The sequence below is a fragment of the Chanos chanos genome, chromosome 5 (genome assembly GCF_902362185.1).
Source record: "Chanos chanos chromosome 5, fChaCha1.1, whole genome shotgun sequence".
Lineage (NCBI taxonomy): Eukaryota > Metazoa > Chordata > Actinopteri > Gonorynchiformes > Chanidae > Chanos > Chanos chanos.
This window is the reverse complement of record NC_044499.1, coordinates 19,501,577-19,516,517: the sequence shown is the minus strand read 5'-3', so window position 1 is coordinate 19,516,517 and position 14,941 is coordinate 19,501,577. Positions and strand designations below refer to the sequence as shown.

The 14,941-nt window shown below is 41.1% G+C and overlaps 1 protein-coding gene across 1 annotated transcript; it reads left to right on the top strand.

Moving 5' to 3' along the window:
* Positions 1–559: 559 nt before the first annotated feature.
* Positions 560–14,716, top strand: st6galnac3 (ST6 (alpha-N-acetyl-neuraminyl-2,3-beta-galactosyl-1,3)-N-acetylgalactosaminide alpha-2,6-sialyltransferase 3). Its single transcript, XM_030775442.1, has 2 exons — positions 560–933; positions 14,527–14,716. Exons 1-2 carry the CDS (start codon positions 575–577, stop codon positions 14,714–14,716), a joined length of 549 nt encoding a protein of 182 aa, XP_030631302.1. The 5' UTR covers positions 560–574.
* The last annotated feature ends 225 nt before the right edge of the window (positions 14,717–14,941 follow it).

Below are 14,941 nucleotides of genomic sequence, written 5' to 3'. Positions count from 1 at the left end.
ATCCTTGCTGACTGAGCAGAGCAGATAGTTTTCATGCAAGATCGATTCATAATCTACTGAGTGTAGTCCAAGCAAATGACACAGCTGTCTTGTACCCTCACAAATCAAACTTTTGTAGGAACATTCTTTGCACTCCAACACTGCAACAGAGCTAATATGACTTATAAATATGATTCTGACTGAAAGCAGTATCAATCAATAAGATGCTCAGAAGTCGCCTACATTTCAGATTCAGCTTATGTTATTACCTTGAATCATGTTTGTGTATTTTTACCCAGCAGGTCATCCATCCGATATTACACATAGCAATATGGTAGCAATGGACGGTCAACAATAAACAGAAAGTTTATTTTAAGCATCTGGTCTGTATTTTACATATTACATAATTCCACCTGATTCAAATCCTTTCAGTGATGCACTGTGCTCCTGTCACACCTAAAATATAAAACTTAACAAGATTACTGGATGAACCCTAATGCTGATATGCATAGCTTAACACTGTGAAATCTATGTCTCTCTGCAGCCTCTGAAGCTCCAGTGTGATGTGTGCAGTGTGGTGTCCAGTTCAGGACAGATGCTGGGCCAGCAGATGGGCGCAGAGATAGACCGGTCCTCCTGCATCTGGAGAATGAACAACGCTCCGACCCGGGGCTTCGAGCAGGACGTGGGCCGGCGGACCACGGTGCGAGTGGTCTCTCACACCAGCGTCCCTCTGCTCCTGCAGAAACCCCAGTACTTCTTCGGCCAGGCCAACGACACGGTCTACGTGGTCTGGGGGCCGCTGCGCAACATGCGTAAGGACGGCAAGGGAATCGTGTACAACATGTTAAAACAGGCCGCAGAAAACTACCCACAGGCCCGTATCTACGTCACCACAGAGGAGCGCATGAACTACTGCGACATGGTCTTCAAGAAAGAGACAGGGAAAGACAGGTGAGGGGCCGGGGGGGGGGGGGGGGGGGGTGTCACAAAAATGACAGTAAAATGACATTAATTTACTGGTAGCAATTTTGCTAGTATCATACTCTTTATTTACAGTTTTTGTACTGTATTATGAAATGACAATACTTTACTGTATTTCCAAATACAACTGGTTACTGTATTCGTTCAGGTTTTTTATGGCTCCCCAGTATTTCTAATATGCAGCTCATAACTGTATTTTTGCTGGATGGTTGCAGTATTACACCCTCCCATTTCTAATGGCAAATTTTTTCCATTAGAATTTCCAAATTTTTTTTTTTTTACCTCCTTCGCTCCTCATTATACTATTCTCTGTCAGTTACACAACCCATACAATGGCTGGTGGACTTGCAGATTACCACGGTAAGTCTACGTGTTAGTCAGTGACTCCACATGTCTCCTCCCATATGTGGATTCTCTGACCGCGTCTTTTCACCAGGCCACTGTAACACATGGGGAACAAAACATCATGATCCCAGGACTGTCTGTCTGTAATCTTGCAGAATCACTGACTACTGGGATATGAACCCAGGTCTCTGTCTGGATGGGCTAGCATCCTTTCCATTGTACCACAGTATTGTTTAATGCTTGCGTGGTTAGTAAATTACCGTTTGATATCCTTGTATGCTTTGCAAATAACACCTAATTGCTGTAAAAACAGACATTTTAACTACTTTGACTGTGAGCTTGATCTTGTTCTCTAAGAATGCACAATTTTTTTTCCAGCAATCTCCTTTACTTAAGGAATAGAGTAGATTACTGCAAGAATTTCGCCCGTAAATGTACATCAGTTTTTGACCATGTAAGCCTAAGGCCATCATCCCTAATGCCATTACTAAAATCAGATTGTAGATGTATGGAATGAGTAAGCCTAAGTAGAAATCATTTTCTGCATCGGTGCCGCTCCCTGAAGCTCCTTTCTGTCTGGACACGGGACATCACAATTCATATTGAAAAATGAAAGTCGTGTGTTATGAGCTGTTCTGTACGGTAGTCCCACCGTCGCACATCCCTCAAATCCACCATCTGGACAGTTCACCCCACGGCCCTGAAAGCAAACAGTCATGAAATGTGTTCAGATGCTACTGGCGTCACCTCCAGATTACGGGAAGTTTGAGGAGCTGTGCCCAAGCAAACTATGTGCTAATGACTTTGAAGTTTGGTACAGCCACTGCACTGTAATGCTCTCACAGCAGCCATCAGACCATGAAAGAAAGCTTTCGTTAATATGTCTGTGGCATTTGTGCCGCTAGCATATATTAACAATTCAGACTGTACTGGGTTTTATCACTTCCCTCATTATTATGTAAGGACCAAAACGTCTTGGGTTTTTTTGGGGTTTTTTAAAGAGAAAAACAAATGTTTTCAGATGAGGACTAAATGCTGGCTCCAGAAAAATATTTTCTGATCTGACAGATCTTGTGAGATAAGATAAAGATATGCCTGAAGCCAACTGAAGGGGATTATCCTGTAGCTACCATCAACTTCTCAAGCATAAACAAGCCTAACGGTGCTTTCTTTAATGGTGCGTTTTGCAGTATCAGCGGCTGAACAGCATTCATTTACACCGCAGGGATCAGGTACTCAGACTTCTGTGTGTGTGTGTGTGTGTGTCTCACAAAGAGCAGATGTGTGTGTAATGTTAGTGATAAATCAGCTCTAATAGAGTTGAGTGGCATATCAGAGGGAACAGTTGGCAGCACAGCTCCTGTTCTGAATCAAATTTGAGAGGCAGCCACACTTAAAATTGCCACCTGTGACTGGAACGCGTGGCTGATTATGAGTGACTTTGCAGTGCGGTGTCATGAATACATTCTGGATCGATGTGGTGGGGGTGGCGTGGGGGTTCATAAGGATAAAGAGCGAATCTGTATTTGTGAAACTAACTTAATAACAACCCCAAAGGGCATGGTTTTTGTGTGTTTGTTTTAAGTCTTCAGACTTGAGGCCAAAAAAGATTTGATGTCAGGAAGCAGGATGATACAGGCAAAACAGACTGTTCTGAAATTATAAATAGGAGGTCCTCATATATATGTTCTAATAGGAGAAAATGTGATCTCCAAAAGTTTCACCTTCTTCTGGCTTTGTCTATATGTTACATGCTGAATTTAACAGAAGCTCTGCACACTTGGAAATGGTAGATGATATTCAGTACCATGTCACTGTAAAAGTGTTTGTGTGTGTGTGAGTGTGTGCGCGTGTGTGTGTATGTGTGTGTACACACGCTGCTGAAGTTACAATGTGATAGAGAATGGATGCTGCTATCAAAGGCTTTCCGGTCACGGCAGGAAGCTCATTAGCTAATTGCCTCAAATTGCACATATAAGCCAAATGCACCTGAGAAGGGTTCAGAAAGAGATTACTCTAGCAGCAGGCAATTTTATGTCTCTTTTTTTATCTTAGTGTTTTATTACAAACCCTACTTTATGCAGAAGCTATTTCATAAAATTGATACAGGACTGCTATATTAGCAAAGAGTTCAGAGTTCCATGCTATTTCATTTAATTAACTCAGGAAGACTCACTTGTTTGATATAAACTCTAAAACCTTCGATACATTTCTGTTCACTGATAACTGAAATGAATATGTCCTGATATTTGTGGCATTTATGGGGAGATGGGTATTAAACAGTTTTTACACTTAACGTGCATACTTGTAAGTACTACAGGTATTCACGTTGTGACATTATGGAGGCGAAGAGTTGAGCTTAATCAAAAGTTGAGCTTCTGTGGTGTCGAAAGCACCAACACTTTGCTTCAGTGCTGTGTCCTACACATTTTCAGTAGCTAAACTACCACTTTCTCAACCATAACAGATGTAAATGAAACTAAAGGAATCTGATAATTCTCTTTCAAGCATGTTCTGTGGTTGTGTGGTTTATTCCTATTGTTTTTCTGTTATTCCACCTGTTGAACGTTAATACTGAGGTATATGGCTAAAGCCAAACTCACACCAGTGTTAAGTTGCCAGTACAAATTAACATGTGTATCCTTAAATCCACCCACAGTGTAACCCTGTCTTCTTCGCGTGTATTCAGGATGTTATTGCTTACACCCACACGCTGTGCCCTTCTCCTGTAGCCCACGCAACAGAGAGGGCTCGTGTGGGAGTTACCTTTTTCTTGACTTTTTTTTTATGTAACAAGTAACCAGACTTCTCTTTTACAAAACACTTTTCAAATGCGCTTTTATGCTGTCCTGTTCAAAGCTGTTAATTCGTGTCTTGCTCTCGGTGTATACGTTGGCAGTATTTTTTCAGAACTGTTGCTTTGAACTTTTGTTCCCAACCTATTAGGGTAGAGCCAAACCCAGCACGTTCGCCATATTCACTGTGTAGTTTTAGAGCCACAAATTACTCAATCTGAAAATGATTAAAGTGAGAAACATTTGTGATTTCCCAGGACTGTTTGAAGTGTTTTGAACATTTTTTTTTTTTTATGGTGGCACTCAAGGTAACAGCAGAATATTGGCTTTGGGAAACGAGTCTAATCAGCGATCTCACTGTTGGCAAATTTCTGCTCATTACTGAGAACTTCCGAAATTCGAATTCAATTTTAATCACTTCAGTACTGCATAATCAGAGAAAAACTTGGATTACTTTAATTTTTTAATTAGTTCAATTTCTTTGATTAGAGAACACATCCAAATATTGCTTTAAATGTTAGATGGTATACATTTAAAGGCTGGTTACATACTGATCTCTTATACTAAACAACATATCCAAAATGAACCACACTGACACACAATACACTATGGGAAGGCACCATACACCATTATTGAAATGAGTTTTCGGGCCTGGACAGCCACACTTTGTGATATCATTAATGTTGTGGAGAAAACTTCCAAGCAGAGTTTGTAGTTATGCATATTAAAGCTCTCATCTCTTTTAAAGCAGGACATCCTGGTTAATCTTTTGATGAGAGGATTTAGAAAAGTGTATTTTATTAACGATGTAATTTTATCTTGGGAGATATTGCTACAAGTGAAAAACTTTAAAACCGTTCCATATTTGAACCCTATTAGTTTTGGATTAACGAAAGTTTTTGCTCTCAGATGCTATCAAGCTTCAACATAGAAACACACACTCAAATCTGACCACTTAGCTAATGTTAGCATCACAAAGCTCCTCAAAAACTAGCCACTTAACTGACAGCCTTGTCATTCTTTGTCATTTCAAAGAGAATATTGAACATGGGATATTGTATCTCTTTCCATTTCATTCCGAGGCCTGTATGATTCAGGAAACTGGCGGCATGCCTTGCCATGGGAGACGTTTGAGGCGGGCTATTATTCTTGGATGCCAGGCGTTCATCCTGGTGATTGTGAACAGAGGCATTAGCGGATGTGCGATGACAAACCTAATGAAGCACATGATGAATGGCGTGGCTGTGCTCCTGTGAAATGTCAGTGTGCAGATTGGGGCTGGAGCCGCTGGGCTCTCCCACTGGAAACCTGGTCTTATGATATTATGATTCAAGAGCTCAATCATTGCTCTCGACGCAAAGCCTCACAGACGGTTGTCTTTTTTTTTTTTTTTTTTTGACATATACAGTGTATATATAATGAAGCAAGAGAGCTGTCGGAGAATATGATGAACACTTACCCAGTGTGTCAACCAATACAAAATCCGGGTCAAAAACTAGGAAACACAGCTTGACGGTAGATATCCATACGCATAAATGGTAATAAAATAACAAACAGATTGATAGCATGCAATTTTTAAGTAGATGTGATTTTTAAATATGCTCTATTTTGTACGGACCTTTGTTTTGAAACAAAGAGAACAGAAATTTTCAGACTCAAAAGACTTGTTTTTCTCTTGAATACAATGTGTTGTTGTTAAAAAAAAAACAAAAAAACCCCCCAGATGTTTTCAAAGGCTTTTGATTTACATTTTCAAAAGCGTGCCCCTAGCTCACTGAGCTGATGCATAGCAGACAAAGAGCTCACGTTGTCTCAGGCAAACACAACTACATCTCTTAACTCAGCCATTTCAGGACCCTACGGCTGCATACATCTGTGTTTTGATCTGGCTTCGACACGGGCGCGCTTAATTTGGGAGATAATCTCTGGGCTCGTGTGTTGACGAGGCAGCTTTAATTATCATAATTGAGTGGCGAGAAAGAGTAGAGGAGCCACTCAAGCACATCTCCCATCACACGTCTACTGCTGACTCAACGAGCCCCTTCTGACTTCACATGCAAATAAGATTCATCCGATGCAGTGGTGACTTAAGCCTCCTGCCAGCCAGGGGGAAAAAAAAAAGTCACATTTAAATCTCCCTAGATGACCTCACCGATTCGGAGGAGCGTATCGGGTCATTCCATGGAATGGAATCCGAGAAACCACAATATATTTCAACCGTTGAAGCCCATGCGGAACGAAACAGAACAGGAGGCTTGAAATGCTGTATTTACAGTGGTGTTCCTTGAGATTTTTTTTTTTTTCATTACATATTCTGGAACAGAGGAGCAGGAGAGGGGCCCGTCCAATTTTTCATGGCGTGTAGCAGAACGCCTGGTGTGCGGAGCAGTGTTATCAGAAATGCAGTACTTGTGGCCATTAAATGTCCGCCTCGCATGAGGTCTAGCCTGCTAAAGCTGTGTGCAGATAAGAGAAGACAGCACACTTAAATCACGTTGTCACATAACTACAGCGCCACGCCGGCCTTGCTGACCTATGCTTGTACAGACACACGAGGTGCTCAGTCACTGCAGATTTGTGTACTGATACTAATATTGTCTGTGTGGTACTTTGTCACGTGGCTTGTAACGCTTTTGAAACGTATAACAAAATGACAACGTTGATGCATATGTCTATTTTTAATTTTTTAAAGTAGCCTTTGTTGTGTCTTTCTAATTCCATGTTTTGTCTATAACTGCAATTAATTCCCACATAACATATAACAAGCGTCTGTCATGGGGCCCGGGAACGCCAAGTGACAGTCAAGATCATTAGATGAATGGTATAGTATTATTGATGTAGGCCTAATGTACACAGTTGTGCTGTGTGTTCATTCTAAGCAGCCATGTGACTTCAGAGCTAATGTATTTCTCAGTCACTCCATTTGTGCCTCATTTCATTTGGACAATTGGCTGCATTATTAAAACAGTGCACCTGCATGTTCTTTGATACAATGTGACAAATGTGATTAGGCCTAATTAACTCAGCTGGCTCTTTAGTGAGAACTAATCTGTCCAAATACACTGCTTGGCCCAACCTGGGAAATGCCTACAACTGCTAATACCAACAGCCACAGTGAAGTTACACATTCTTATATGCCAAGACAGAATGTTCTTTGATCATTACCTCACTCTAAATTTGATCTTACAGAGGTAGCATTTTGCTCAGAGCTCTGAAAAACAACCCAGATACAGACATTCAATACATATGTCACTGTCTGGTGCTGATGCATTGATAGATATATTGTCAATGAAAATGGAAATATGCGCATAAAATACCCAGCTTGTCTTGATGCTAAAGATCCGGAACGCAGCATTAGCTGTTTGTCTATGACGTGCTAATGTCTGATTACACAGGTTGTGTAATCTCTGCCATCTCTGGTTGTGCTGTTATTTAACAAAACGCCAAGCACAGATGGTAAACTGTTATTACTGTTAAACTGCAGCAACTTTGCTGTTGGGCTGCAGTAGCATTACGGTCTACAACCAACCAGGCAGACAGAGCATAACAGAGCATAACAAAAGTTTTCTCTCTTTTTACAAGTCGGCGTATTTGACTTATGATGCTGCCCTTAGCACACAGAAATAGAAATGTAATAATGTGTGGAGGGTGTCAAATATTTCTTCTTCCTATCAGTGCTGTGCCATGAGGTGCTTTGGTGCTTTGAGCTTATTCGATGCTCCGTAAAACCGCATTTTGTTCAAAAGCATACTGTGGGCCATATTGTGTACATAATCGTAAAAAGAGTTGTGGAATGAATCGTGAATAGAAGGAGATGAATGCATGGAAGTAAGATAAGAAATGGCTTGTAACAACAAAAAAAAAAAGACATATTCTTCACGTACATCCTCCTAGCAAGTGCTTTCAGATTTGTGACACATTCCTTGATCTGAATTTTGTTCCAAATCCAGACGTTCGCTCATCATAATCTTCGGAAACAGATATTCTCTTTACTTTCCAAGGATCCAATTCAGGGGGATAATTGGATATTTGACTTGCTGGAAAAGTCAGCCTTTATTGCTTGGCTGCAGATGTGATTTTGTGAAAGATTGTAGAACTTGGCTAAGCGTTAGGACGGGAGACTATTGACCTCCAATTATCCTCCCGGCTTTGCTCCGGGATATGGCAATTACACATTCTTGTTACAGCTCTGTTGAATCAACCTTGGGCTAGGATAGATAGCCATTTGTGGACGAATCATAGTGTTTGCAGATAACAATATGAAAAGTCTGAAAATACACTGTGAGCCGTTGTAATTCATGCCAGAGGAGTTCTCATTCTTCTAAAGGACCTTTGCTGTTTTTGTATAAAAGATCCTTCTGACTTTGAAAGAGACATTACCAAGAGAGGACGTGAGTAGATTTCAGATTGAACTAATTGCTCATTATTTCTTTACTTAGCAGCTTTCTTTTTAACGATTGGATATCTTCACTTTTTAAACTCATGTGGCAATCCACATGGTCAAAGGCAGTGCTAATAATGTCAAACTTTGCCTAACCCTACTGTTGATCAGATAAAAATGATTTATTCTCTACGATTGCTCTTTAGATCTTTCTGTGTGTGGTGGTACCTTGAGTCTAATGTTATACAATGAGCTATGTGTTTTGAGAAGAATTTCATTTTATATCTTTGGTTATTGTGTTTATAAATTAAATTATATGAGTTTTGAAGTTTGAAGATGAATTTTCTCAGCATAAATATTTTGGTTTTGGAAAAAAGAAATATAAGTTGCAAGTTATAAATTTCCCTGCCCGTTTGGATTATGTTACTCTCAAGTCAAGGATTAAGTGATCTTGAGCAATCAGTAACAGCCAATACAACACAAGAGTTTAGCATTAAGATTAAAATGTGAAGTATTTATTTTTGAGAAATAAATGAAACTGACTGGAAATACCACTTACCCTAATGTTTTATACTGATCCCAGACCAAGGTCAGACATGACAAGTGTGTGATAAGTCACAGGCCAGGCATGACCAGTTTGTGATTAATCACAGGTAATGTATAACCAGTGTGTGATTAGTCACAGGTAATGCATGACCAGTGTGTGATTAATCACAGGTAGTGTATGACCAGTGTGTGATTAGTCACAGGTAACGCATAACTAGTGTGTGATTAGTCACAGGTAATGCATGACCAGTGTGTGATTAGTCACAGGTAATGCATGACCAGTGTGTGATTAATCACAGGTAGTGTATGACCAGTATGTGATTAGTCACAGGTAACGCATAACTAGTGAGTGATTAGTCACAGGTAATGCATGACCAGTGTGTGATTAGTCACAGGTCAGGCATGACCAGACTGTGATTTGTCACACACAGACCTGATCAGCATGTGATTAGTCATTGGTCGGACATGAACAGCGTGCGTGTGTGATTAATTTAACAGCTAATTCTCAGCGGTAGATTTGTAAATGTATCTTTATTGTTTGTGTAAATTCTTTTGTCGTACAGTTAAAACAGTTGAGGCTGATGTAGTAATATAATACACTGCCCGTGCAGTTAGTTACTAAAATAAAATGAGCATTGAACGAAGAACATTATCCAAATCTTGAAAATAGGCCATGGAAAAAAAAGAAAAGATCAGCCCGACTTTTTGAGAACAGCTCCTGGCTTTGCTTTTATTTTCCCATTATTATTTAAACACTGACAAATGAAGTCAATTAGAGAAATGAATAGAAAAACTATTGCAGAAACTGATAAGATGACTGTAATTTTGTTCCTTGCCTCAGAGCTGCTTCCCTTCTGTGGCAAATTAAAAAGAAAAAAGAAACTGAGGGAAATCAGGCAAAAATAGCACCACTGTGATACCACCAACCCTGTCCCAACACCGCAGACAGAACACACTTTCAGCGGTCCTGTTTTCTGAATAGATTTATGTTCTATGACACGTGGCTTAGAGCTGGTGATGCATGATTTGAATCATATTTAATCTAGATTTAACCTAGATTCAGTACAGCTTAAAAAATCTTATTATTACCTGTTTGTCATCACACTTACGCAGTTATAGCTCTTATTTCATTTAAAATCCTAACCTTAACTCAGAGGGTTGGTTTAACAGGATGACGGCTCTCTCATTGATATGCTTGACGTTCTATCATACCTCTGATAAGATGTGACAGAGCAAGAGATCTCCTTGATAGATCCATCTGCTGCTTTTTCTATCAAATTATCCTGGGGTGAAGTAAACACTCTACTATTCGTCAGGCATTTGAAGTTTTAGCACTTGCTTACTCCTTACTCTTGTATCCTTGGAAGAAATTCTTTAGTCTCCAGGACCTTGCCCTTGGACTAGATAAAGACCAGGTTGGTGTATATTTCTGTTCAGAAAGTGTGAACTGTAAGGAAGCCAAGGAAGGAGCCAGAGGAAGTTTCACAGTAAATATATCTATCTGTGTATACACTCTTCCGTTTGCCTTTTTTTGTGAACTCTATGATGTGAAGCATTTCAGTTTTGCCTTGTTGCCACCATGGAGGTGAGGGGTATGGCACAGGGTAGGTTTTACAATCCTTTGTCCGTGTGTGTTATAGCCTCGCAGTGTAAAGGCTCTCTTCAAGTTAGGAGTACACTACACCAACAAAGCACTTATGTTGGAACAGTTTATGGCAACGCATATCATTTAAACATCTCTCTCTCGCTCTCTCTCTCTCTCGCTCGCTCGCTCGCTCGCTTGCTCTGTGGCCAGTTTATTAGGTACAGCTGTGTAATACCAGATAAACTCACACATTGTTTGCATGGTGAGACATTGTTTCTGCTAACAGTAGTAGTATCATGCAGATGCTGCATGCTGGACAGTGTTAACATCCATGTTGTGAACAGTCCCTCCCATTTTATCCCAAATGCTCTTCACTAAGTTGAGGTCAGGAGACTGCACAGGCCACTCAAATAAAGTGAACCAGTTGTCGGCAGTTGTGAACCAACGGGAAACAGCACATGCTTTGTGACATGGAGCATTATCCTGCTGGAGGTGCGCATGGGATATATGGGATATGTATATACAGTTTCATATGCATATAAATGTTCATATAGTAGCAAAACTCACTTGCTCTCTTTTTTAGGAGAGTTTGTAGAGCTGCCGATTGTTGTTCATTCATCCATTTGTTTATTTATTTCTTTTTCTTTTGGCCCGAGGAAAGAGTAAAGACAGCTTTCTCCTCCTCTCAGTCCTGCGCTAAGTCTGTAACTGATGTATGCCCAAAAAGGGTCACGCTTTGGTAAACCGCTTGTGAACAGCTCTGCTGATGTAGGGAAAATTCCAGAAAAAGGTAAAGCTCATACAGTAACTAATGGACTACATTACACCAGCAGCTGCAGAGAGCCTGTGGGTTATTAATAGTGCTTAGCTGAAATGTGAGGTAAACACACCAGTGGCTTTGAAGAACACATTACCCCCACTAATGTGTCAGATAATAATGCCCGTATTTGGCTGCATCATTAAAATGAATTGGTCGCCTGGTTTATAAGGAACAGCAAGCAGCAGGCAGGGTAGAGAATGCTGATGAAGTCTTCATACCTTGAGGGGCAGTGGTTAGTTTAAATGTTAAAATGGAAATGGTAAGGTTCCATTAGTTGGCGTCAAGAACCTAGCCTAATCACGAAGCATCTGGGCAGATTAGTTTAAACAATTAAGTCATCAAATCCACGGCCAGATCAAGCCTAATGCCATTCACCTGGAGACATACGACTGATGTTAAATATGAAATGGAAATTAAATGTCCTCAGGGTGACATGGGGGGGGAGGGGGGGGATTCAGTCTTTTTTTCTTTTTTCTTTTTTTTTTTTGCTTTGTCTTCTCAACACCGATCAACGCATCACTTTTTTTGTACCCAAGCACTTTAAAGCCAGTGGTCGCTCCTCATCAAAAAGGCATTGTGTTCCCTCAGGCAAATCACAAGACATGTTAGCACTGAACAAAGCAACGGAAACCCTGTCTGAATAGCAATTTCTCTGAGGTGGAGCAGAGCAGAGGTTGGGGTGGAGTGGAGAAGCGTTGAATTAATGGCTGTTTGAGTGAGTCTGTTTGTGCCCACATTCTGGATAAAGATAGTCTGAAATGGGGTTTATGAGTTTTTTTTTTCCCTTCACAGGCAATAGCTTTTTTGAAACTGCCATCCAAGTCCTAATCTATCCCAGTGACAGACAGTTTGCTTGTGGCATGAGGAAGGGGGGGGGGGGTCCCTGAGGTTGCCCTGACAACAACAACAGTGCCTGAATTAGACTGAGTATGCATGGTTGCTCCAGGGCCAGTCAAGCCCAAATGAAACCTGGCCCCAATGGTAGACATGGGTTAGATGGTGCAGTATAGGACGTGGCAGATGATTTACTTGTGCGCATTTTCTGAGGCTTAAAGCGTAAATTTCCCAGCTAACGTTCATTTTTATCAACTGACAAAGCTAAGGCTAGTGAAGCTGCGTCAGTCTTGGTGAAGTTTCACTCAGCTCATTTTATACTCACATCAGGAAAACCTTTTCTTTAAATGCCATTTGCTTTGTACTGCTGCAATTTTTTTTGGAATAAGACTTCTAGCACAATTTGTCCTATTAGGTGAAAAAATTACTTTAATGAAAAAAATGTCTTGGCCGTCTGTATGGTGAAATCTTTAAAAGTGCCGCTGACGTAAGTATGGATAACAAACTGTCGCCTTGACTACTGAATGACACCCATTTAGCCTAATAGAGATGAATGCAATCAGAGCCTTGCTAAAACCCCAGAAGATAGTTTTATTAAGCCCCTTATCCATGATTATGTGTCATTTCCTTTTGTGTGTATGAGTGTGTTCGTTGGTGAAAGAGAGAGAGAGAGACCTACCACCACTGACAAGTCTGTGTTTTTTTTTTCTCTCTCTCTCCTTAACAGGGTCCAGTCGGGTTCATACCTCAGCACGGGCTGGTTCACCCTCATTTTGGCGATGGACATGTGCAAAGACATCCGAGTCTACGGAATGATCAATGACACTTACTGCAAGTATGACTGACGCCTCCTCCCTCTTACATGTACCGCCGCACGGTTGCTGTAGCGACAGGCTCGACTCGACTTATCCTAGATGGTGAAATATAAGATGTAGAAACAAGGCCTGTGTGAAATGATGGGTTGATGTATTGAGTACAGAATGCTACTTTGATCTTTAACACACTGATTAAGAGCAGCCAAGCAACGACACACTTCCCTCCCAGACAGTTCTGTCTTTTTCTTTTTGATCTCAGTGTAAAGACACCAAATATTGGGAGACGGTTACAGTTACGGCGGGAAATGTCAATGCTAACCCACTCATTTTGCTGGCCTTGTGCTTGAAAAGATGTATTTCAGCGTTATGCTCTGTAGCCATCATCGCCTCCTTTTTAAAGGATTGTCTGTAAACACACTGTAAAGTGCAAGGTTGTATTGCAGTATTCCCCTAGGTGATTTAGGAACATATTATACACACACATGGTAACGCACTGAACCTTTTATGTTCTCTAGTCTTCTAGTCTTTGTTCCAAACACAGAGGGGTAAAGGTAGTTTGAAGCCAACGGATAATTGCATTGCTTCTATACTTAAATGCTTTTAAACACATGCTCAGTGTGCCCCTGTTGACCCAGTGCACATGCTGGTTAAATAGTTGTATAATGCTCCACCCTGGCAACCTAGTATTGGCAGTCTCCATTCAGTGTGCCTGCACTGGGGGAAAAGTTAAAGAAAGAAAACATTTGCCTACAGACTCGTATTAAGGGATAGGAAAAAGCAAAAGATCAGACCATGTGATTAATGTAACAGTGGGGTGGTCATTATTTCCCACTGCTTGTCCTTCACTCCTTTCTTCTCCTCTCTCCACCAAAACAATGGGCCTCCGTGACTATAATGTTAGAGATGGAGAGAACAGAACCTAAGACATAGTCATTCAGATGGATGTGGAGACAGTAAAGCATGAGCAGAGGTGTAGCAGCAATTGACCCTACCGGTGGCTCTGTAATGGAAATTCAACAGGTCCAACAGAGAGAATGAAATTGAATTCATTTGTAACAATGCAGCTGCGACATGGGTGCCCAAGCGAAAAAAAAAGAAGAAAGAGAAACAGAAAAGTAAAAAGGAGCAAATTTTGCGCTTACGGTTGCCGGGTACACCGCAGGAGAGAGCTGATGAAAATTATTGACTTAGAGCAGCCTCCAGTCTTTTTCATTTTCCAAACATACGTATCGCACGGCACCTACAGTGGGGCTTTGAACTTCAAAACGCCCAAAGTGATGTTATGAAATGAGATGGATTTTTTTCTTCTTCTTTTTTTTCCCCAAGTTTTTCGAGATATGTCTGTGTAATACCCTCAGTCTTCAATACTCTCTCTCTCTCTCTCTCTCTCTCTCTCTCTCTCTCTCCCCTCCCCACTCTCTCTCGCTCTCTCTCCTTTACAGAACGGAGGGCTATAGGAAAGTGCCGTACCACTACTACGAAAGTGGAAGTCGTGACGAGTGCGCAGAATACCTCCTGCATGAGAGCGCCCCCTACGGTGGCCACCGTTTCATCACGGAAAAAGCCGTGTTTGCTAAGTGGGCGAAGACTCACGCCATTAAGTTCTTCAACCCTGAGTGGCAGCTATCATGACCTCTAGAAAAACAGACAGAGGCCTCATCAGACTTGGAGCTTCAGTCACTGAAAACCCATTTCTTCTCTCTGTCTTAAATTTATACAAACTTCTTCTCTGGCCGTCATCTCAGCCATAACCTGGGCTCCCTGTACGAATACCACTAGCTTGAGGTCTGTCTATACCTGGACAACTCCTATGCCATGGCAATGACAACCGTGTGATGGCTTTGTGGATTTTTGCAT

Coding starts and splice junctions, on each gene's coding strand:
- st6galnac3 (XM_030775442.1), top strand. CDS start 575: ATGCTGGGCCAGCAGATGGGCGCAGAGATAGACCGGTCCTCCTGCATC. Junction 934..14,526: donor AAAGAGACAGGGAAAGACAG/GTGAGGGGCCGG, acceptor TCTCCTTTACAG/AACGGAGGGCTATAGGAAAG.